We start from the raw sequence: 22631 nt of genomic DNA on the forward strand, positions 1-22631 counted from the left end.
AATGAGAGGGAGAGAGTCAACACACAAGGAGCAGAGGTGGGTGAGTTTAAATACCTGAGGTCAACCATCCAAAGCAATGGACAGTGCACAAAAGAGTTGGTGAAGAGAGTCCAGGCAGGGTGGAGATGGGTGTAAGGGGTGATTTGTCACAAAAGTGTAGCGGCAAGAGTAAAAGGTAAGATTTAAAAGATGGTAGTGAAACCCGCTATGATACATGGTTTGGAAACAATGGCAATGACACACAAAAAAAGACTGGAGTCAGAGCTGAAGACGCTAAAGTATTTACAGGAACTGAACAGAATGAACAACATTTGAAATATATACCTCAGGGCGACAGCTCAGGTCGAGCACTGTTCCTGCCAGGCATGAGAAAAGGAGGAACATGGATGTAGTAAAAAAAAAAAGACATGCAGACATGTTGGTGTGACAGAGGAAGATGCTAGGGATAGGGTGAGTTGGAGGCAGATAATCTGCTGCGGCAGATACAATTGTCGCTGAAAAGAAAGACCCATACGCACGACACACATATTAATTATGAGTTTTATGATGTAGTTTGGCAAAAAATGCCAGCATAACTAAAAGGCGTGTTGATAATCTGTTGCATTATTTACCCCTCCTTTCATTCACTCATTTATATTCATGTAAAAGTAATAGGTGTAGTCTGTGAAGCTATAAACGTTCCTCTGTTAACCTTAAACACAAACACGTTGTCCTCCTCAGTTTCTTCTGTCCCGTGTACTACTGATTCTTTGCGCTTTTCCGGTTGGGGCGGTCCTGATATGTACGTATAGTCGCCTTGTCGAATCCTACAAAAAAGTACAGACTTTTTGTAGTGCTTTAGCGCAAGCTAAAATTTTAATTCACAATTATATCTTAACACTTTTATAATTTCGTTTTTATTTCAGTTATTTCAGTTCAATGTGAATAATTTCAGTTTTCCTACTTTACGTTCGGCACACAGGCACATCTGTGGACACCTCCTTACCCAGAGTTTTAATGTGACCTCTACTGCAGTTGAAAATACTTGGGAGCGGAGGCAGAATCCATTGATTTTTCTTGACAATGTAGGGGTGTATGAAAAGATACGGTGACAAATTGAATGAGAAACCTCTTCTTTTTGTGTATTAGAATCGTAGGAAGCGCTTATGTGCTCCTCGCCGCTTGATTTCCGAGTCGGAGAGCTCAGTGTTGCCGGGGTAGAGTTCGTTTTAGCTGCACTGCATCAACATGGTGAGTATGACAGCGAGCACCTGAACGCAACGCTATATATGTTTTGTCTCACTTCTTTGATAGGTATCCAGCCTCTAACATCAGCTTTCATGTAAATGTTTACCTTGACTCTGAAGCGTTTTTCATTTTGTGCCGTTTGCTATTGTGACTGCAGTGGGACGTTAGCTTAGCTTGCTAGCCAGAGCAAATGCTTGTAGTCGGCAGGTCAGTGTAGCTTGTAAGCTAAAACGGTGACAGCAGAGTAGTGAATGGGGCAGTACATATTATATAGTATATACATATATCTTGTGCTGTTAAGTAGGGTCCACTCACATACAGTGTTTGCAGTTATTTTCATTTACTAGTTTTGCATATGGGACTTTGAAGGTAGGTCGTATATACCATATAATTAGCAGTTAGCTTACCATTCAGCTGGCAAGATAATTTCGGGAAGGAGATGAAACCTACCCCCCAAAACATTTTTATCACATTAAATTATAAATTATAAATTCAACCCCGCTGTACGTACAATTGTAATGACATTTATATTTATATAAGTCAAGCGATTGGGCAGTCCTTATTGGATCAATAGCCGTAGATTTATAAAAGTATCTCAAGTTCTAACACAGCATCACCTAAGTAAAAATAAGATGGAGTGTCAAACATGAAAATGTATTTCCTATTGAAAGCTATTGAAATGATTTTGCCTTTCTTCCTTCAATTTGTATCTTCATTGGTTAATGTAGCTGACTGTATCTGCTGTGATGTGCCTTAAAGGCACAGAACTGAATCTGAACTTCTTGAACTAACCGTTAACAAGTGACTGACTTATTAAGTATTAACATGCTTATTAACAGTTCTATAACTATGTTTATCTATATTTGGCTAGTTGATAAGTTGTAGTAACCTTCAAAATACTTTCAAAGGTTGGCTCAAGGTTAAGAGCTGAATTGAATTGACTTTTACGCCCCCCCACCACCACCACACCAATTTGACTTGCACAGTCAACTTCCCGTCTCTTCATGATGGTGCTTACTGATAAGGGGAGGTAAACGTAATGGAAGTTGACTTGCATGAGTAAAATGATGGACACCAGCATACAGGAATAATTAACTGGACGCATAATTAAATTCAAATATAATGACAACGCAATGCAGCAAATATTGAAATTCACAAATATATTGCAGTGTATTATATGTAATCATCATGTAGTGCATCAAGTATTGTGGATTTGCTGTGTTGACACAATAAATAGGCATTGTACCGTCATTGTATATTGCACAGTATATTGCATTCTGTAATTTGCACCCTGATTCATTCATCAAGTATCTTACTACAGTGTTACTATTAGACTTGTTTTTATAATCAACATATGGAACATCTCTATCATATGCTGCAATGTTTATATTACAAACTTTGTTCTTGGACCTCTGGAACCCTCACTAGCTGAAGATTTTAAATACACCCAGCAGTATATACTGAAGATGAATGGCACTGGAGAAGTGCTGGTCAGTACAGGCTTTCACTGCTTCAAAGTTAGTTTCATCTGTAAAATAGTAGTGAGGTTTTTGAGCTCTTACAGATAGTGTTTATCGCTGCAGTTCCCACTCCCCACCCCCTACAGATTTCATTTGGTTGTTCTGTGGAGGGGGTCAAGCGGACTGGGCAAGATAAGGGAGTCCATGCTGGCTCAATTTCCCTCAGGCCTGAGATCCTTGCAGGTCTCCCACAGAGTGTGGTCAGCATCCACCAAACTAAGAGTGTGTGCTTTTGACCTATATAGCATGACCATTACTCACATGAAAAAAAATGTCCCGAGTGAGAGAGGTTGTGTTTGGTCACGCATCACATCTAAGTGAGAATAATTGCCAAATAAATGGCACCCTCTCTCCTCTATGTGAGTCCAGAAGAGGTATTGACTTCAGCTTTTGAAGCTTACCCCATGCTGGGTGACACTAGGGATTCCCATGACCAATATAAAATTTAGGTCCAATGTATATGTCTGCCAGTATCACTTGTCCTGTCAAGGTGTTATTCATTTCCTCCTTACACACCAAGTTCAGCCTGACATGGGTTTAACCATCACTCAGAGACAGGTGTGTTGCCATTTAGTCCAGCCCTGCTTGGCGATACATTTACTAGTAATATGTGTTGCTTTTTGTCATTGTCCAAACTTGGAAGCAGATGTCTGTTTAACACTTTCAGCTAGCTGCAAACAAAGCTAATCAAAAGCTATTTATTTTCAGATACTTACATTGAGTTGTAACATTGCAGAAATTGCATGTTTGCATGTTTTGAACAGTTTGTTTAAGGTTAAAATATAAAGAGAATCAATTTGTTGTCATTGTTGTGGCTAAAACACTTTGACCATTAGTATGTTAAAATAATCTTTACGGTTTTATGTAAATTTTAAGTGGATTTTATGATTTGGTGTATTTTATACCTACAGGCCATTATAAGTGTATATAACGCATTTTTCTTTCTTGCTAATATCCCGAGTACATTTATTAGAAACTTTATTAATTAAAATATTTGAATGCATCCTTGCAATAATGAGCCAGACAAAAACATTTTGGTGGGGAACCCCCTTTATGCTGCATCATGTTGTGGGGTTTTTGTTTCTACAAAAAACAAAAACAACACACAAAAGTCCCATCTGTCTGTGAGCAGAGACACTCAATTAGAACTTGGCAAGTGTTTGCAAACAAGTCAGTGTCTTCACCTGAGAGTTGAGGCTCAGGTGTGAAATGTATGGTTTTCAGGGTTTTCAGCGTTATTTTGTTATTGTTTTTATGGTTAACTCGGTTTTCCTGGGTCTTTTCACGTGTGTTATGAAGAAATCTTCTTTTTTTAGTTTTATTTTGTTGTATTTATCCGCAACACCTTAAAGGCCAGTCTGTGAAAATATTGATGGGCATAAACTGGTCCGTGGCGCAAAAAAGTTTGGGGACCGCTGATGTAAACTACTTTTTATTTCCGGCAATATGCCAGTAACCAACCCAATTACACTCTTTTTGACCAGTTTCACCTGGCAACCACCAGCAGCCACTTGCCAGCTGGTCAAGGAATACATATTTTTCCATAGTGACCAGCAACCAGGCTTTGTATGCTTTTATTTAAAGGAAAATGTTATTCTGGAGATTGTATGTTGTCAAGGTTCTTCTTCCTCTAAATTCTCATCAGGCCTCTCATCTTCTTATTGAGTGTAGATTACTGAAAGATGTTAGTATGGTGGTTCACATCGTTTCTCTAAATAAACTGTCAAAGATTACTCAGCTGTGTAGATATAGTGCATACATTCATGTATGTATTTATATACATTATTCTTAGACCATTAAACGTACAGCTGATCTGTTTAACTGTGACTTGCATCTCCATTTAATAAGTCATCAATACATCAATCGTGATCATTCCAAATGATTCACAAATCATTTGTTGTGAATGTACTTATAAAGTGATAGCATTTCTTATTACCTATATTCTTTAGGAGTGTGAAAAAAGATATATATTGGAAGAAAAATCAATAGGAGTATTGGTACAGTGGTGACAAATATTGACATTTTTATTCCAACAAGCAGACACTCCAAACAGATTCCCATTCCAAGTTGGATTATCAGAGTTACTGCTTCATAATCTACAATTTAAGTTATAATAAATTATCTTAAAGTAAACATTAAAGAATACAATAAGAGTAAATTAATTGCCACTTTTTCTGCACCATTTGTCATAATGTCTGTGTCGCCATGAGCCTTTGCTTCTGTGTAAGGTATCCAAAGATTAAGCAAGAAGCTTAATAGCAACCTGGCACACTTGGATCAATATTCACTTAGGCTTAAGGAGCCAGAATCGTTCCCATCATGCTGCGCTTTTATCCTCTCAATGTAGGCTTAGATCAGTGGGTTGGCTTCTCTTTGGCAATCAGTAGGAACCATTGATATCTGTGCCTGCACACGCTTGACCGCAATGACCCAGTACAGAAACTAATCTCAAATTAAATACCTTTAATAAAAAAAATTAAATGTCTGGAGTAGGCTAGCACTAATGAACCAAAACGCAATAAAATTCAACATCCGGCAACTAGAGCAAGAATTCAATAGCTTGTTGTGTTTTGTGTCAAGATAAAATTACATTTACACTAATATTATTATATTATATATTATAAACCTAGTAAAATATTAAAAAGATATCTGCTTTTAGGAAAATAAAATGTTCTAAACTGCAAAATCATTTTAAGCTTAATTGTGCATTCTTTGATTTTACCATGTTCTGCACTGGACTGGTGAACTATTGAGGGTGAACCCACTATTCTGTAGCATGTGACCTAAATCAGCTAAGTGGTTAAGAAAGTGGATGCATGGATGATTTTTTTCTGATTGCATGTTTAAGTAACAAATTAAAGAGTAACATTATTTTATTTTTTATATGTTCCAACAAGTGCTGCAGTTTTATGTCAGTTACTTTAAAATCACATCACAGTGAAGTAACCTAGGTTACATACAGAGTACAACACTTTGTTAAAATGCTGTAAAACAAAATATTATTATTTTTGTTTTTAAATAAGCAGATATTTGAATTAGTCAGCCAGCTGGGGATGTATGCTGAACTTACGAGAGTGCTTGAAGTTTTTATGGGCTGGTGACTCTATATAAAACAATTTCAGTGACTTCCTTTTATTTCAGGTAAATGGTGGGGAACCTTTCATAATGTGTTGATGCCATGAAATTACAAATGAGCAGAGATTTCAAAGAAAATACTTATTTTCTTTGAAATCTTTGCAGTTTCAATTGAATTGTTGCCTTTGTGCTGCTTTCAAATAAAAATAGGCTTTAAAAATTGTATCTGAAAAATTGTATTTGGAGTCTGCTTTATTTAAATGTTACACATCATCCCATATTTTTTATACTCTAGGTTCTATGTTCCCTTAAGACATTACAAGATTGTGTTTAATTGTGATATAGAAGAAGAGACAGGCACAGTATATGACTAATCAGTTCTGGTCATTATAAAATGTTTTACAAGCTTTCTTACAACCTTTAAATTTGCATAAATGCAATACATTTCTCTTTATTTCCTGATCTAATGGATTAAATAAATAACAAATACTAAACATCAAGCAGCACTATGAAATAATGCAACTGACTGGCTGGTTATGATGGCCTAATACAACCAGAGTTGTACATAAAAGGACTACTGCTTAGGTGGTAAACAGAGAAAAAAGGTTTTCAGTAACTATAAGATGAAGATTTCTCTGTCAGTCTTTACTGTTCCATCACATCTACCGCTGCTTGCAAATTGTAGCTTTACCAATCAAGCAAGTGTTGAAGTAGCATTAACCAGAGTGTCAAAAAAGACACATAAATCAAGGTGTCAATGATGTTAAAGCACTTATGATGTCAGTATTCTGGTTTTAATGAACAGTAAAAGACTGCCACATCGCCCCTTTGGTTGTAAATTTCTGTTGGCCTTTTAAATTATGTATTTTCGCATTCTACACATTTTGTAGCTTTAGGTGTAGCTGGGCTTGTCTAAATAATACTGAAGCAATGAACCTCTAGGTCATGCTGAGCTCGTTTTGTAGCGCGCTGTATGGCATGCGTAATTATTCTTTCTTTAAATGTGATTTAAATCCAATCCTTTTTCCACAGGGTGTGATCGGTGTGCAGCTTGTGGTTACCATGGTAATGGCCAGTGTAATTCAGAAAATCATACCTCATTATTCCTTGGCAAGATGGCTACTCTGCAGTGGCAGGTAATGTAGACTCTCTTACATGCCGTTTCTTTAAATGCTGCAGGCAGTTTAGTTGCCTCCTGGGAAGTTTATTTCAAAAAGGGTTCCAAACAATCGGGATCAAAATGTTTACTCAGACTCTAAAGCTTTCGGAAGCATTTTGATCAAAGACCAAAGGTCGGCAAAATATTGGGGTGACCTGAAAGAACAGAAATAGGGTGCACTTCATTTCCTCCAACTAGTGCCACATATGTTTTTGAGAAAACTGCTTTTTGGAACATCTTTAATAATTAATACGCTGTTTTTAGGACACCGTTGCAACATTTTCAGAACTGTTTGCCCTAAGCAGAGCGTTGTCCCCTCAGAATATTTTGTAATTACTTTTTTCCATAATAAGTAAATAAATATAGAATGTAAAAAAAGCAAGCTTTGCTCCTTCTATCCTCCTCCACCTCGCAGTAGTTCTCAAGATGCACTAACAAGAGAGTTTCTAAACAAAGTTAAGGAGGGTCTTTGTTTTTAAAGGGATGCTCCGGAATTAGGTCTTATTTCAAGCTTAGTCTTTAAGGACAAATACTCTTTCTGTTGTAAAAGCTCTTATAAATGCATTTTAGATGTGTATTAGTGTCGCTTATGTAAAGGGAATCTTTGCAATATGTCTGGTTAGTGCGCGCTTTTGTGTTCTCTAAGTTCATCATAAAGCTTAGAGATGTTATAAATTGAGGCTTTGAGTCATGTTCATACAATCTAGACTTAATGTCACCACTTAAAAGAGCATTTTTGAAGAGTAATGTAAGGCAATTTAAAGTTTTAACAGTAGATGAATCGTCTTTGATTGTTGGGAAAGGGAAATGAATGAACAATTGATTATATAGTCCCCAGTTTTCTTATGGTACATGTTTAACCCTAAATTACTTGCCTATGCCTTCCATACTTCATAGTCAACATATGCTATTTTGTGCTGGGTGTCTTAGCAAATGTACATCAAATCTAGCATCAGTCAGTCATTTTTTTTTCCTTTGTGCGTGCTTTTTTTTTTTTCTCTTTTTCTTTCCTTTTTAAATCCTGTCCTGTCTGGCAGGTTTTACAATCAGATTTGTGATTTAAATGCACTGTGGTGCCAAACACATTTTGCTTTTGCAAGAACAGCTATATAGAATCTCTACAGACTCCTCTTGTTCATGTGAATCTTTTATCTGTTTATTTATTTCTATTTGTGTTATTTTGGTTATTCATTATATGTGGTATAGTATGACGATGTCTAAGGCAGGACAGGCAGGAAAAAAAGAAGGGGGGTATATTGGGGAAATTAACAAAATTCAATAAAAGGATACATATAGAAATACACAGTGTATCACCAACTGTTGCTCCTGTTAGAAAAAAAACTAACATACTGCACCTGGAACACATAAATTAGAAAATACATAGATACATAAATCAACAGTCTTCTTGTAGTGTGAGAGAGTGTGTTAGAATGGCTGTGTCTTTGTCACAAATGTACTTTGCATGTGCTTTAAAACTGTCTTTTTCCCCGTCTACTACTCTGAGTACAAAGTCACATGGCTGTTCTTTTCTTTGTTCGCAGTTTGCGGTGGTACCAGCACCCTACGGAAGATGAGTTGAGGAGCTTAGCTGGGAAACAAAAAGGACAGAAAAGGAAAGACAGGTAGGTTGGAAGGAAGGGTGCGAATGAAGGCTATTGTTTGGTAGCGGGGAATAGCAGAGGCAAAGAGGAGGTGCCAAAGATGTGTTTATGTGGTTCATTTAAGGATTTTTTGAAGTAAGGAGATAAAATAGACAGATTTCCTTCTGGTTTGTTCCTCCATGGCTGTTCATTGGGTTTAAGAACAGCTCATGTAAGTGGTCCTGTCCAGTGGATATGAGGAAAGTTGGACCTTTAAGGTGGGGCAGGTGTTACTATTTGGACTGTTTTAGGGGGAAAAAATTGCATCATCTCTGAAATCTAAAAGGCATTATCAATTCAAAGGGGTCAGATGTCAAGCCTTAATACTAGAAGTGTGCTTTGAGACTACTTTGCATTAAACAAACAAACAAACAAAAAAACACATGCTATTCATTTTTCTAGGGCTGCAGGTGTATGTTGGGCCATACAAATGAATTGCCTTTGTACTCTTCATTTTAAATGTGAATTTAAAGTCAGCGGTGACGGTTAATCCTTACTGTTCCACATGGTGTCCATCTCTCAACTTAAGGCGTTTTTTGTAGCACAGTCCTTTCTTTGACCCTGTATGAGGCAGGTCAAGGCTATCATCACCACATGCTCAGTAATCTCTAGAAGAAAAAGAGGGACCACTGTCCTTTGGCCAGCTCGTGCCATGCAGCTCAATTCTCTTTGTTAAGCATCCAACTCCCTCAGCCAGGGGTGTAGCTGAGCCCCTTTTTTCCTGTCAGGTGCCTCAGAAATTAAATCTATCTAGGGCATGTTTGGTCTTTGAGTCTTAGAGTGGTATTGTTCAGCCAGCAGTCCAAAACTAAGGAGGCCCTCAGACAGTTTTTCAACATTAAAGAGCAGCTCTCCATTCACTTGTTATTAGCGATTTAGAGTTGCCTACATTTTGCCACACTGGGTCGTGGGAGAGTACAGTAGTATTGGTAATGAAATTTTGAATGCTTGAGCTGCATTGGATCTCATAAGTAAGGCTTTTAGCTGTCATGGATTCTCTTCTTGCCTAAAAGAGAGTTCAGATGAGAGTTTTCAGTTCAGACTACTGTTATTCTGGTTTCTTTTCCTTTAAAAATGCTTTACCACAAATCTTGACTCTGTTCCAGTTTTTTTTCTCCCTTTCTCACCCAAGTTGTTGTTCTGTCACTCCTTTTCAAGGAAGTACAATGGTCACATAGACAGTAAGCCCCTAACAGTCCCCAAGGACATAGACTTACAGCTGGAGACGAAATGCATCACAGAAGTGGACACATTAGGTAACTTGACTGTTTGTTCCCACAGCCTGTAAATACTGTGCAATACAATCTGTTTTGTAATTGAAAGTGTTGATTTAATTATGTACTTTATGTCCGCAGCTTTGCACTACTTCCCAGAGTTCCAGTGGCTTGTGGATTTCACAGTAGCAGCAACTGTGGTTTATCTGATAACAGAGCTGTACTACAGTGTGGCTCAGCCCTCGGGAGAGATGAACATCAGTGTGGTCTGGTGCCTACTAGTACTCGCCTTTGTTGTGTATCCTTACATCAGTCAGTCTTTACGTTTTATTAATTCTTTTTTTTGCTTTTCAGCGTTGTTGTGTGAACTAGCTTTTTGTTTGATAATATGCTGACAGTAAGAAAAGGTTACACAATTATAAAATTTAGCATAACAAAAATATTCTTTCATTCATTAGCACATTTCAACTTTATATGCAACTGCCTTTTTACACATACTGTGTTGCCTTTACTTAGATTTTTGTTAAAAATAATAATGCAGTCCAAACTCTTTATTTCCTGTTAACTGTGACATTAGACCACTGAATGTAAACATGTCAGAAGGTCAAACCTAACACTTGATAGTGGCTGCTTTGTCATTAGAATTCATTAGAACTCGTTAGACGGTTTTATGATTTTATGATTATATATCGTTATCAAGACTTTGTTATCAGACAGTAGTCTGACACCACAAATGATAGTCTGACATCAAATGATGGTCAGTTCAACATTAGCAGTATTGTTACAAGTGTGCTAGCATGGGCAAAAAATGTGAAGAAACAGTGGGGGGTTTTTTCAAGGTTTCTTGTCCTTTTGTAGCTTCTGTCAGTGCTTTACTTCCTCCAGCCAGCTAAAAACAGCAAGCTTCTGTTTTTTGTGAGGATCTGATGTATGTGTTTATTTAGATGTAGATTGGGCAGCTCAGATCCGATCATAAGTGGCCACTCAAGAAATATGTAGGTCAACATAGGTTAACATGTCTATAACAGCGATTCAATGTGCTATGTAAATGCAACAGAGGAGACTAATGGCACTGAAATGAGAGGTAAAGATTCTCCTGGTTCGAATTCCCATTGCCTTTATCGTCCTCCTGCTATTTGCTGTGCTGAATAATATACATTATCCTTGCCACCGACCAAGGGGATCAATCTTTCCAGTTCTCCAGGTCAGTTGTGGCTCACTGTGGTCAGACGGTGTGTCATTTCCTGCCTGCACTGGCAATTGGAGGCCCAATTTTCACAACCCAACATACTTATATGCCTGGGGAAAAGGAAACTGATGAAAGCTGAAGATGAGGGGATATGTGTTAATTTGACACATGATTTAAGTTTTTTCCCCATTTCAGCCCTGGTGACATGTTTAAATACTCTCATAACCGCTCCTTTTCATTAATCTGACAGCATCCGCACACGTCAGCTTCATGTCTGAATGAGGACCTGGTCAACAGTCTTATGAGGGCGGACCTAGTAAAATTTACATATCACTTTCAACACAGGGTTAAACTGCATGCATTCAATTTTACAGGCAAGCTCATGATTACGATTCCTGCTGTCTGTGCATTTCTCCGTTGCATCCCTGTGAGTTGCTCATCTTACACAGACCGAAAGACACAGTTGCATGCTTTCAGCTGCCAGAGGTATACACGGACAACTCCAGAATCACAGAATGCCTTTCAAGTATGATGTTGGTGAAATTTAAGTATTTTTTTCTGAGTTTATGACATTTCTACAGCATCAAACAGCAGTAGGAGCCATCTGTGAGGGTTTCCAAAGCAAAAGTGCTGCATATATTTACACATGTAGGAGTAGATTAGTAAATCTGTTCTATCTCTAACAGCAGATCACCTTGTGTGTTTTTCTTCACATTAGACAGGTGAGCTGTCACAGTTTAGAAGCTACAGTTAAATAATTTGTTTCAAAGTGGCCATCTGTAGTCCAAAGCTCCATCACAGCTGTCAGAGTATGCATGGCCTTTAATTAACGAAAGTAGGCCAAACTACATGTGGCTGCCATACTGTAGAACAGCTCTGATCTCATACATAATGTCACTTGATGTCACTTATACATATAGCAAATGTGCACACATGCTGTGAACTCTGTGGAGTTCACGTTATGTTCAAAGTAATGCATTTTATTTTTTTCTGATAGAGTCCTTAAGACTCTTGCCTTGGAGGTCAGCTGCACAGCTCTCTCAACTATTTACTGAAAGTATTGGAATTACTGGAATTCTGCAAGTATGCACATTTGATGGTATTTACCTTTTAAATCTATTTTCTAAAATGTAAATTCCTGCTTAAAAATCTCCCTTTTATCCTCCCAGTGTTAGCAAGCCACCTTTGATTGTAAAGCACTACATCATAGTTCAAACTTATTCCTCTTAGAGCCTCATGCTAACTTCTATCTAGTGAGCATTATAGTATAAATGAAGGTTGGAGAGGTAAAAAGAAAACCCACTTGTTTGAATGGTATTCTTGATTTTGAGTGAGAGATTGAATGCCACACTGTAACCTTATATGTTCCAGAATCTGAGGATTTCATCTCTGTGAACATCAGAGCAAAGTCACTGCAAAATAGTATAAATATTTTCATCACTTCAGTCATATGTAGCGGTGCCAAAGCACCAGAGATCCACTCTCCACACATACCAGCTAGCAGGGTTTGTGTGACTTTAAACGAGTGAGGGTTCACACGGGGTCTTTCAGTATCCACAGACTGTGTGTTCTTCTGTAAAGAGGAAAAATAGTTTGCATGGTGAATATCCATGTTGTTCATCGCATACTGTTGTGCATTTCTTAAGGATAAAGTTTAGGCAAAGCAGTTTGTGTTAGCTGATTATGTCGTTGTGCTTCTTGAGATGTTTTCCTTAACTGTGCACTGTACAGTAAGACGCTTTTTTCTCTAACTGCCCATTACTTCAAGCTGGAAGAAAGCGGCGAGCGCTCACTCTGCATTACTTTTGCTTTCTTCTTTTTTGTTAAAGCCATGGCCATTCTCATTGTCACTGAAAACTACTTGGAGTTTGGTCTGGAGACAGGTCAGTTCTGCACCATAGCTTTCTTTTTGTTTGTCTGTTTTGAGAATAAAAATATTACTCACCGTTGAACACGCCTTCCTTTCTAGGTTTTGCAAACTTTTCTGACAGCGCTCAACAGTTTCTGGAGCACCAAGGCCTCGACTCCCAGTAAGTGTAACACCAGTGTTGTTGTTTCTTTCCGCCGCTGTCATAGATTCTTTACAACTTGTAAAATAACCGTTATAAGCAACGTGGATTTTCTCTTTCACAGGGGTCCCATATCTAAGCTCACCTTCAAGTTGATCCTGGCCCTGCTTTGCTCTCTGATCGGAGCGTTTCTAACTTTCCCTGGTCTACGGTTGGCCCAAATGCACCTAGATGCACTCAACCTAACTACAACCAAATTTACACAGTGAGTCTTCTGTGCTTTGTAGATACGTCAGTAGCCCTTTTTATAGACAACAATAATACGTATACCCCTTAGATGTTAAATGTTTGATCTTAAAACTAGAAATACAAAGAACCAATACTCAGTTTTACAGTTTTAAAAAAAGTATCACTAGAGTTTATCAAATTTTTCCTTTTAGTTTTTATGTAGCACTGCTGGCAGACATACAGTGGGGCAAAAAAGTATTTAGTCAGCCACCGATTGTGCAAGTTCCCCCACTTAAAATGATGACAGAGGTCAGTAATTTGCACCAGAGGTACACTTCAACTGTGAGAGACAGAATGTGAAAAAAAAATCCATGAATTCACATGGTAGGATTTGTAAAGAATTTATTCGTAAATCAGGGTGGAAAATAAGTATTTGGTCAATAACAAAAATACAACTCAATACTTTGTAACATAACCTTTGTTGGAGATAACAGAGGTCAAACATTTACTATAGGTCTTTACCAGGTTTGCACACACAGTAGCTGGTATTTTGGCCCATTCCTCCATGCAGATCTTCTCAAGAGCAGTGATGTTTTGGGGCTGTCGCCGAGCAACACGGACTTTCAACTCCCGCCACAGATTTTCTATGGGGTTGAGGTCTGGAGACTGGCTAGGCCACTCCAGGACTTTCAAATGCTTCTTACGGAGCCACTCCTTTGTTGCCCGGGCGGTGTGTTTTGGATCATTGTCATGTTGGAAGACCCAGCCTCGTTTCATCTTCAAAGTTCTCACTGATGGAAGGAGGTTTTGGCTCAAAATCTTACGATACTTGGCCCCATTCATTCTGTCCTTAACACGGATCAGTCGTCCTGTCCCCTTGGCAGAAAAACAGCCGCATAGCATGATGTTTCCACCCCCATGCTTCACAGTAGGTATGGTGTTCTTGGGATGCAACTCAGTATTCTTCTTCCTCCAAACACGACGAGTTGAGTTTATACCAAAAAGTTCTACTTTGGTTTCATCTGACCACATGACATTCTCCCAATCCTCTGCTGTATCATCCATGTGCTCTCTGGCAAACTTCAGACGGGCCTGGACATGCACTGGCTTCAGCAGCGGAACACGTCTGGCACTGCGGGATTTGATTCCCTGCCGTTGTAGTGTGTTACTGATGGTGACCTTTGTTACTTTGGTCCCAGCTCTCTGCAGGTCATTCACCAGGTCCCCCCGTGTGGTTCTGGGATCTTTGCTCACCGTTCTCATGATCATTTTGACCCCACGGGATGAGATCTTGCGTGGAGCCCCAGATCGAGGGAGATTATCAGTGGTCTTGTATGTCTTCCATTTTCTGATGATTGCTCCCACAGTTGATTTTTTCACACCAAGCTGCTTGCCTATTGTAGATTCACTCTTCCCAGTCTGGTGCAGGTCTACAATTCTTTTCCTGGTGTCCTTCGAAAGCTCTTTGGTCTTGGCCATGGCGGAGTTTGGAGTCTGACTGGTTGAGGCTGTGGACAGGTGTCTTTTATACAGATGATGAGGTCAAACAGGTGCCATTCATACAGGTAACGAGTGGGGGACAGAAAAGCTTCTTACAGAAGACGTTACAGGTCTGTGAGAGCCAGGGATTTTCCTTGTTTGAGGTGACCAAATACTTATTTTCCACCCTGATTTACGAATAAATTCTTTACAAATCCTACCATGTGAATTCATGGATTTTTTTTTCACATTCTGTCTCTCACAGTTGAAGTGTACCTCTGGTGCAAATTACTGACCTCTGTCATCATTTTAAGTGGGGGAACTTGCACAATCGGTGGCTGACTAAATACTTTTTTGCCCCACTGTATATCAATTAAAAAGATGCTTCTTTTCTTCACCTGGTAAGATAACTGTGCTGTAAAGTATTTAATCTTGTGTAGAGTTGCAAACAAAACGGATAGATAGAAAGTTGATTCTGTTCATCTGGACGTAGCGTATTCAGTGGGAGAAACGTTTTGTCACTCATCCAAGTGACTTCTTCAGTCTCAGCTGACTGCAGGTTTCCCCAATCTTATAAACAGTACATTTGCATAATGACTGAAACTAGCACCACTAAAGAAACAATAGGCTGGGAGGTCAGTTCCTTCATCATAATTAAGCAAATTCTCATGACCATTGATCAATGGCCCTGAGCACCATCACAGAGAGTTGGGGAATGGCTGCAATCACAGCATTGTAAGATGGCGAAAGATGTACCCTCAGACCCCCTCCTCGATTCAGAGATGGTCTTTTCCTTTTCACGTAAACGGCCTCCTTGACTCCGCGCTCGAACCAGTGTTCCTCCCTGTCCAGGATGTGTACATCCTCATCATTGAAAGAGTGTCCACTGGCCTGTAGGTGTAAATAGACTGCGGAGTCCTGGCCTGACGAGGTGGCTCTTCAAGGATAGATGTACAAATTCACTACTCAAAGTAGCAAACTGAAAAAGAAAGTGGCTGCTGGAACAAGGTAGTTTACAATTAAGGTCATATGGTTATAAAGAACCTTCTGTTACTGCAGTTTTCTCATTTTTGACCTTGTTTAGTCTGCTTTCATTAATCTGTAAGCCCTGAGCTACTCAGTTCTCTACTCTGTAGATGATACTGAGCAAATGTTGGAGCAGAAGTTGCATTAGAGTTTTTGATTACCTAGTATTATTTGCAAGATTAAACTTTGCAGACAGTCATGAAAAGAAACCTGCTTCATATTGGCAGCCTATTCTTTGGGCAGATTAAACCAAAATGAATTTGTTTGGATCAGATGGGGCCCGTCGTGTTTAGCGTGGACCTTGCAAGGAACACTTGTGGCTGTGTCGTGCAGAATCCCTCCAGTAAAGAACAGATAGAGATGAGCCTGTAAACAATGGCTGAAGGTCTCTATACAGATTTTTTGCCAGTCTGGTGTCATTACAAAATATATTAATAAATGAAAGAAGGAACCCTCCAGATGTAGTTACTCGTTGCCTTGAGGTTGTAAGACAGTGTTTTTGATTTCCTCTAACCTTTGTTTAATGTATTTGTTATGTTAGACCTGTTTCATATGGGATGTGCTCAAATTGGCCACAAAAACAATGCTTAACTATCAAACTATCCTATCTTGGACTATCAAGAGGACAAGTGCAGCCCGGTAATACTTGTCTCCTACTATTCAGAGTGTGTCAAATTTAAGAGAGCACCCTGCAAGTCAGATGAAGGCTTGCTCAATTGAGGCAGATTTCCATTTCAGAACTCACTGGGTGGGATGCCTCTGACCATGATAGGGGGTACAGAGCAGGGAGCACATCGCATTCAGATAATCCACTTTGGCATAGCAGACTCCCCAAAATGGCTTCCTCTTCCATTCCCCTACTTAAGTGTCATGAGCTTACATCTTCAGACCCTGTCACCAGCAGGGATTATCTTCATTCCTTCGAAATGTGTGTCTTGGTTATCTTCTCACCACTCGCGGGGAAAGTTACGTTCGTAGTGTGGACTTTATTTCTCGCAGTCTTAACATTTAAAAATTGATTATTTCATTGATGTCTTCAGTTTTCTATAATGGATGAATTCATAGATGATTCTGAAGTGGGGTAAATGAGTTTCCTTGTTTTTAAGTATTGTGTTTATTTCTGTAGGACTCTGCTTCATATCAACTTCCTGTCCCCTCTCATCATGGTCCTGCTGTGGGTGAAGCCTATTACCAAGGATTACATAATGAACCCCACTCTGGGAAAGGAGAGTGTGCCTTTGTAAGTAAAGATATGGGACACGTTGTGTAGTAACATTTTCCGTGCTCGTAAATACAGTTTAAGCTTTGTGTTGTTACTGGATGAATTCGAGCCATAAGGAAATATTTTTTTACTTCAACATCAAATAAGTAGTTTAGTAATTGGACCGGTTTGAACATCATCATAGTCCAAAGTTGACTTTGTAAATAAAACAAAGTGCTGGCTGAATATGAACAAAACTCAGATGTAAACTAGTTTGTTGCCCACATTTTAGTCTGTGTAACAATTCATCATAATTCTCCTGGAAGTCTATAGTCTTACACATCACGTTGACGGATCTGTACTCTGGAAGGGAAGTCAGTTCAACTGCCTTGATATCTAGAAAGCTAATTACCTGGCACTCAGAGATGAGGGATGGGACGTCATTGTCAAGGTGTAAAAAAATAAATAAATAAATAAAAGCAATTGTGTCCTTTTGTAGTGCGAAACAGATGTAAACAAAGCAACGCCATTTGTGAGAAAGGAATGTACAAAAATGAGATAACGATTGTATTCAGTGCAAAGATAAAGTGACAACAAGTACACGCATTTTCTGTTTGGACTTTAAACAAATTTAGTCACGCCTGACAGAAGGCCCTTTTTCCACCTTCTCTTTGTTTCTTTTGAGTTTGTGAATTTCATTTGTGGCACAAGTTTGAATTCTGTCATGTCTTGAACTTTCTCCTGCTGTTGACAGCGACTCAAACCTGATTAAGTCCTATTTCATGTTACAGTGCCCCCTTTTCGTTATTTTTTTAATTTCTCAATTTCACCCTCTCTTACTTTTCTTTTTTTAGTCATTTATTACTCTTTTTGCTCTTACAATCTTTCCTTTCTGTCTCAGCATTCTTACCTACCATCCAAATGGCACAGCGGATACATGATGTATTGAGTTTGTGTGCCGGGGGGGGGGGGAACTGCCATCCTTTCATCCCTCCTCTTCTCACTCCCGTCTTTCTGTTACTGTCAGGATGACTGAACAGACGTATGATACTTTGCGGTTATGGGCGATCGTACTGATGTGTGTGCTGCGGCTTGCTATGATGAGACATCACTTGCAGGCTTACCTCAACTTGGCCCAGAAGGGTGTGGATCAGATGAAGAAGGAAGCTGGACGGATAAGTACTGTGGACCTGCAGAAGATGGTGGGCAATTTTTGTTTTTCCCATGATATTAGTCATAATTATTGATCATTGTTAATCAATTACCACTCTGTTTTTTTTTTAATGTAAGAAAATGAAACTACCCGTTTCAACTTAAGGTGAGGACTGAAACGAGGGATTCAGAGCAGTGTCTAGATTACATCACCTATGGCATATGGAATGAAATGAGTAGTTGCCCAGTTATTGCTTTGAATTTTTTCCCATTGGGTGCAGTCTCAAACTGCAGTCACTTTCAGACAGATTGGTGAAGGTCTGTAAATAATCGCTGTCAAACTTATAAACGCAGAGAGATCGTCAACACATTGCAATCAATAGGAATCAGTCTTTGCTGATGAGTGCAACTCCTCTGCGATGTGTCTCTTTGCAACAAGGGATTCGACTCAACTGGTTCTGTTATGTGTGTGTAAAATCAATGCTGGTGAACGCCTGTGTCAGTTTGTGGTTAAGTTGCCATCCTGCGGCAATAACCTCATTAATTATGGAGGATTTTCTCATCCTGGTCCTAGCTGGAGTCTTAATGCATGTACTCAGTGTGAATTTCTGGTTTGCACAACAGATGTGCAACAGGTGATTTTCACTAGTTTATCAAAGTTATTGCAATTTCCAACTTGACTCCGTTCAGCTGCAGACTGAGAGCAGACTGATTGTCTTATTGCTGTTACTTTTGTGCATCAAGACAGCAATTTAACTGTGAAGATCGCACAGATTGCGAATAGTTGCAGACCTGGTCCTCGTCTTCAAAGCAGCCATTGCGAAGGCAGCAGGTTCACTGCACACGATCCTATTAATTTTGGTTTTGCCAAGGTTTGCAATCACTGTTCTCCTTAGTGCGACTGTGTTGTTAAGGTTGATCTAAGATGCTGGTTTTGCAGAGGCGAAGCAGTTAAGAAGCCTGAATAATATACTACAACTACAGATAGAACAAACGCTTTATTCCGTTAAGATTTTTAGATTCAAGTCTACAACAGACAGAAACTGATCCCTGTAGTTAACTAATATATTTATTTATGACTGAAATGCTCTTAAAATGTGAAGGAGATGTTTTATTGCTGATGTTGCTTGATCTATCAATATAGAATTCATTATTATTTTTATGATGAAGCTTCCTGTTACGATGTGTCCCTGCCCTACATGAAATAGGGGTTACTCTTTCAGAGAAACAAAAGCTGCTGTGAGTTTATGAGCTTAGTTGAAAACATTTGGAACGATATTCTGTTAACATTTTGTGTAAAAAGCTTATTGTAACGGTGCTTTTCTTGTCTACTTTTCACCTAGGTTGCACGTGTTTTTTACTATTTGTGTGTTATTGCACTACAATATGTGGCACCCCTGGTGATGTTGCTACACACAACCTTGCTGCTAAAAACCTTAGGTGAGTCATCTACTGCTTGGTAAATATATATTTTTTCAGGTTTAAAATATCACATTTTCCTCCAACTTCAGGTTATATTTCCCTTTTCCCCCTCCCATTTTCCTCAATTATTACAGGTGGTCACTCCTGGTGGGTTTATCATGAAGAAGACCTGCCTTGCACCCATGAAATGAACTCTGACTCTATAATGGGTGAAGCACCAGCAGCAGCTCCAACAGCAGCTACGGTGATAGAAACAGGAGCCCGAGCATCAGTAGCTCAGCTCTCAGTGGCCCTAGGAGGCCTGCGGACTGTTTTCAGCCCCTTGCTTTTCCGGGGCCTCTTCTCCTTCTTCACTTGGTGGATTGCTGCCTGCCTTTTCTCCACCTCTCTCTTTGGCCTCTTCTACCATCAGTATCTCATGGCGGCATAGCATCACCAGGCCACTGGTGGCATCAACCCCCCCCCCCCTCCAGCTGCACACACACACACACACACACAACCGCAGTGCAACTAAGGTGTACAGCCTGATCAAAAAGGACTGAGTGAGTGGGGGGGGGCAAATGGAGGCCTACTTACAGCTCAACATCCGCCCCCCTTTCCCTTCCTTCTTCTCTCTGACCACCAGTACAATAACTTCAGTCATATCCTCAGAGCTCCTGGTTCAACTTCCAGTGCTTCCTCCATAGACCATGAACTCTGACATTGTTTTTACATGTGACCACAACTTTTGATCTGGTCAAGAACATTTATAAACTTTAACAAGACTGAAAGAGTAATCGGTATCAGCAGTGTGTCGGAAGAGCTGTAAAAAAATAAATAAATAAATACAATAGAATTAATTAATTTTACTAGGTGAAAATCGGTGTGGCAATTCTGATCAGTTACATCATTTTTTTGCGAGGGGAGTTGAATCCATGGTAACTGTTCACAACAGAGCACATGCAATGAGTTTAATTCATCAGCATCTTCAGGTTTTTGACATCTTCTGCTTAGAAAATGCAGGTTCTTTGCAGCATTGTGCACATCAGCAAGAGTCTGGCTTATTTAAACCACAGAGTGCATACATGCTGCTAGGGGCCTGGATGCTAAGAGTCCTTCGGGCATATTCAAGGTCCTAAACCCAATGCACGTTAAAGAAGCTGCATTTAAACCAAAGGATGTCACTGAATCTAGATCTACAATCACCTCAGCTGTTTATGTGTGTGCATGTGTGGTTTTACATTTGTGGGAAACTGATGATTGCCACACTTGGGCCCACATTTGTCTCTTGATCGAAACTTTTAACATATTTTTCAAACTTAATATAATTTGTTGGTTTGTATTGTTTTTTCCTGCAATGCCTCAGAGAAGAGTCTTACTGTTTGTTGCTGACCGGTGAGCGTCTGTGTTAGAGGAGGGAGGGACAGGCTGGGATGTTCCCAGAATAGCTGCTCGGGTTGGGGCGTCCGTAATAGAAGCAGTGTTCAACTCAAAGGGTGACATCTTGCTAACTCAAAGCTGATTTCTTTAAATGTGTCTAAATGAACTGAGATAGAGGAGAGACTCTTTTAAAGAAAGGCGTAGTTTTGATATCATACTTGCATTGGAACCTTCCTGGTTTTAACTGAGCCATTTTTAGAAGATGTGGAAGATGCGAAGATGATTCAATGGGAGGGACGGGGTCAGGGTTCATGCTTGTGTCTGCATCCACAGCACAAGGCTCTGTGCTGAAGGTCAGGTGAGGAGACGATGTCAGCAACTGTTGATAAGCTACTGCCTTTTATATTGTTTGTTTTGTTTTTACTTCTATCCATTCATTGGTTTTAACCTCGTGAGAGCAATCTTTGATTTGTATTCTTTTTTTTTTCCAACAGAACAAATGTTTTGTTTTTTTAATTTTAATAATGTGTGCCAAGTGAGTCTAACCCCGAGCCTCACCGCTCCTCCTGCTTTTTCTTTTTTCCCCCCACAGGAAAAAGGACAAAAAAAGAGGGAATCACTAGCTCTGCTTCATGTAACGATATTGAAGTATTTACCGTTCCTTTGTATGCTGTAATTCTCGGGGGTGGGTGATTTTAAACGCACAAGCAGTCATTGTGCAGATGACACACTGGCCAATGCGATTGTCCAGTTTATTCAGGAATGTTGGGTACGTGGCACCAGATTAATCGCACGGTGCTGCGGTTCTCTGGCCTGTCATTTCCTTTTGCTTTTAATAAACAATCGAGCTGTAATTTCAAAATTCCAGCTCAGTTTTGTACAGAACCACCATATCAGCGTTTCTAAGCTCCTGATGTCAAAAGTCTTAGCTTTAGTTGTGTGTTTTTAAAGGATGGAGAATATGCACATAATGAATGTATCAATCCTGCCTAATTTCTAGATTTTCTGTTTGTTTTTTATGGATGATGACTTGATTTAACACCCCTCACTCCTTGTACTTCTTAAACTCCTGTCTAATCTGTCTAAATCTGCCCCTCAAGCAAATTGTAATTTATCCTAATGACCAGTTTAATTGATTGATCTGTATTTTTTTTGTTGGTTTTTTTTGTATTTATTACACATATTGAGGCCTGTAAACATTTCTCATTTTCATGGCAAACTCTTTTCTTTCGTTGTCGGAGTGTGTGGTGGGCTAAAATCAGCTGTGAACCTGTGTTTGACGGCGTGGTTCTGATCGGTTGCGAAAGAGTACTGGATGCCTTATCGGGCATCGCTCCTTCAGTTTGTGTTACCATTGAAAGTGTTTGTTATTCATTGCTGGGTTCACAAAACAAATTACACACACTGTTGTTCTTTCATGTATTTATTTCTGCTTTAGAGTTTAGTCTTAAATAAATTATGTTCTTTAATTCGTCCTTTTTAATACGTCCTTGTAGCTTCATACACAACTTTACACAACTGGGACGTCGGTTAATTATCAAAACTTAAGATGCAGTTGACTCATTAGGGTCAGAAGATCAGACCAAGCTCTGAAAAGTTAAAAGACGACCTTGTGCATTTTGTTTTGTCTGATTTTCTGGCTATGCCACCTTCTGAAACTTGTTTCCAGATGACCAAAGATGGAAACTCATTTTTTTTACAGGACATTTCTGGTGACATCCCATACTGTAG

General features: G+C 39.3%; 1 protein-coding gene across 1 annotated transcript; it reads left to right on the forward strand.

Moving 5' to 3' along the window:
• The first annotated feature begins 1002 nt into the window (after positions 1–1002).
• tmem161b (transmembrane protein 161B) lies at positions 1003–22369 on the forward strand. The gene is made up of 12 exons (XM_087849069.1): positions 1003–1230; positions 6855–6958; positions 8523–8603; positions 9780–9877; positions 9977–10133; positions 12756–12907; positions 12994–13054; positions 13158–13298; positions 16893–17006; positions 17995–18169; positions 19463–19559; positions 19676–22369. Exons 1-12 carry the CDS (start codon positions 1228–1230, stop codon positions 19969–19971), a joined length of 1479 nt encoding a protein of 492 aa, XP_087705195.1. The 5' UTR covers positions 1003–1227; the 3' UTR covers positions 19972–22369.
• The last annotated feature ends 262 nt before the right edge of the window (positions 22370–22631 follow it).

The sequence above is a fragment of the Neolamprologus brichardi genome, chromosome 12 (genome assembly GCF_056152115.1).
Source record: "Neolamprologus brichardi isolate AB-2024 chromosome 12, ASM5615211v1, whole genome shotgun sequence".
Classification (NCBI taxonomy): Eukaryota; Metazoa; Chordata; class Actinopteri; order Cichliformes; family Cichlidae; genus Neolamprologus; species Neolamprologus brichardi.